The 2,298-nt window shown below is 50.1% G+C and overlaps 1 protein-coding gene across 1 annotated transcript; it reads right to left on the bottom strand.

The window, feature by feature from the left end:
- Positions 1-953: 953 nt before the first annotated feature.
- LOC128566365 (olfactory receptor 1K1) lies at positions 954-1,960 on the bottom strand. Its single transcript, XM_053563200.1, has one exon. It carries the CDS (start codon positions 1,937-1,939, stop codon positions 989-991), a length of 951 nt encoding a protein of 316 aa, XP_053419175.1. The 5' UTR covers positions 1,940-1,960; the 3' UTR covers positions 954-988.
- Between the last annotated feature and the right edge of the window lie 338 nt (positions 1,961-2,298).

A 2,298-nucleotide genomic window follows, 5' to 3' on the forward strand; every position in this document is an offset into this window, starting at 1 on the left:
GTGCATATCCAGGACATGCTCCTTCTACAGAAGGCCAGATGAGGTTGGACAGGTAACGTCATAGCAAACAAGTACAAGAACAAAGAATAAGAAAAACGGACTGCTTCTGAATGTTTCTTAACATGAAAACACAGTTAGGTATTCCTCTCAGAGGGGCAGAGTGCCAGACTGTGCTCGTGGGGAGGGGCAAGCCCTTCACACATGAGCATGTGAACTTTCATTCCTGTTCCAGTTGAGAAGTAACTTCTTTGAGTTTTTTTTTTTTTTTTAGATAGTATCTCACTCTGTTGCCCCAGGCTATAGTGCCATGGTGTCATAGTTCACAGCAACCTCAAACTACGGGGCTCAACCAATCCTTCTGCCTTGGACTCCTGAGTAACTGGGACTATAGGCATGAGCCACTATACCCAGCTAGGTTTTTTTTTTTTTTCTATTTTTAGTAGAGATGAAATCTCACTCTCAAACTTCCTCAGGGTAGTCTTGAACTCCTAAGCTCAAGCAAGCCACCTTCCTCGGCCTCCCAGAGTGCTAGTAGTATAGGCTTGAGCCACAGCACCCGGCCATGAGAAGTAACTTATTTGAGAACACCTGGTGATATGACTTAAAAGAAAGTGCTTGTCCACACAAAGCACATCCTGGAATGGCACACCCTCCCCTATCTCCCTAAGCCCTTAGGAAATGATAGAACGCTTTCTAAATGCCGAGGGTAACTGTTAGAAGAGGGTATAATGTGGCAGAAAAGGTCCAGGTTTTGTTCTGTAAGAATTGTGTGAACTTGGGAAAGTCACTTTTTAATCTTGGAGCCCTCATTTCCTATGTAAAACTGGTTCATGATACCTGCTTCCCTGGTTGCTGTGGGAATAAAGTGAGATCAGGCCAGGATCTGCCTTGTGACTACTATTATGATTTTTGAGACTAGCAAAGGGCAGATGGTCACATTCACATATCAGTGTGGGTGATACGGCCTCTTCTTGGTGGGGTCTGGGCCTCAGGAGTCACTAGCTGAGATCTTCCGCCCAGTGAAAAGGGCTCTGAGTGCTCCCTGCATGTCACGATTCCGGAGGCTGTAGATGACAGGGTTCAGCATGGGTGTGACTACAGTGTACATGACAGTAGCCACACAGCCCTGCTCTGCCTTGTATTGAGATGTGGGCTGGAAGTAGACTGCGATGACTGTCCCATAGAAGAGGCCCACCACTGTCAGGTGGGAGGTACAGGTAGACACAGCCCGGAGCCTCCCAGAGGCTGAGGGCAGGTGGAGCACAGCAGCTGCGATGGCCGCATAGGAGGCGAGGATGAGTAGGAAGGGAGTGACCACCACCGCGGCGCCCTCGGTGAAGATGAGCAGCTGGATATGGCGGGTGTCAGAACATGAGAGCCTTAAGAGAGGCTGGTGGTCACAGAAGAAGTGAGGCACTTGGTGGGAGGCACAGAAGGACAGGCGGGCCATGAGCAAGATATGCAGGAGGGAGTGGACGTGGGACACTAGCCATGCTGTCCCCACCAGGGCTGTGCACATGGCCCGGGACATCCTTGTGGCATAGTGGAGGGGGTGCCGGATGGCCACGTAGCGGTCATAGGCCATGGCAGCCAGGAGACAGCTGTCAGTCACCCCCAGAGCAAAGAAGAAGTACATTTGGGTCAGGCAGCCAGCCAGGGAGATGGAGCGGTCGTGGGATATCAAGTTGGCCAACATCTTGGGCACAGTGACGGACGTGAAGCAGAGGTCAGCAAAGGACAGATGTGCCAGCAGGAAATACATGGGTGCACGGAGGGCTGAACTGGCCAGGATGGCAGCCACGATGAGTCCATTGCCCAGGACGCCTGCCACATACAAGACCAAGAATACCGCAAAGAGAGGTCCCTGCTGCCCAGGACTTGTTGTCAGCCCCAGGAGGATGAATGGGGCTCCCTCTGAGGTCTCATTGACAGCATCCATGGCCAGGCTGGTTATTCACTTGGACCCCCAGGGGCTCCTTTTTTTGGTGAGTAAGTCATCTTCCCAATTTCTAAGAAATAATGTGAGGGGCTGCATTATTTGAGACTCCTTGGCTCTGAGAAAAATCACAGGTTTGGAGTCAGATAGCTCTGGCTCCATATAGGTGGCTGGGCAAGACTTTTGACCTCTTTGAACCTTTCTCCTCTCTGGGCCTTAGCTTCTCAATCTGTAAAATAGGAGAACTCACCTAGGTGACCCTCAGGCCAGTTCCAACTTTGATACTTCGTGATTTTAAGCAAAAATAGAACAAAAGATATCACTAGTATGTAAATGAGGGAAGGAGGAAAATATGAAAAAAA

This window comes from Nycticebus coucang, chromosome 2 (assembly GCF_027406575.1).
Source record: "Nycticebus coucang isolate mNycCou1 chromosome 2, mNycCou1.pri, whole genome shotgun sequence".
Lineage (NCBI taxonomy): Eukaryota > Metazoa > Chordata > Mammalia > Primates > Lorisidae > Nycticebus > Nycticebus coucang.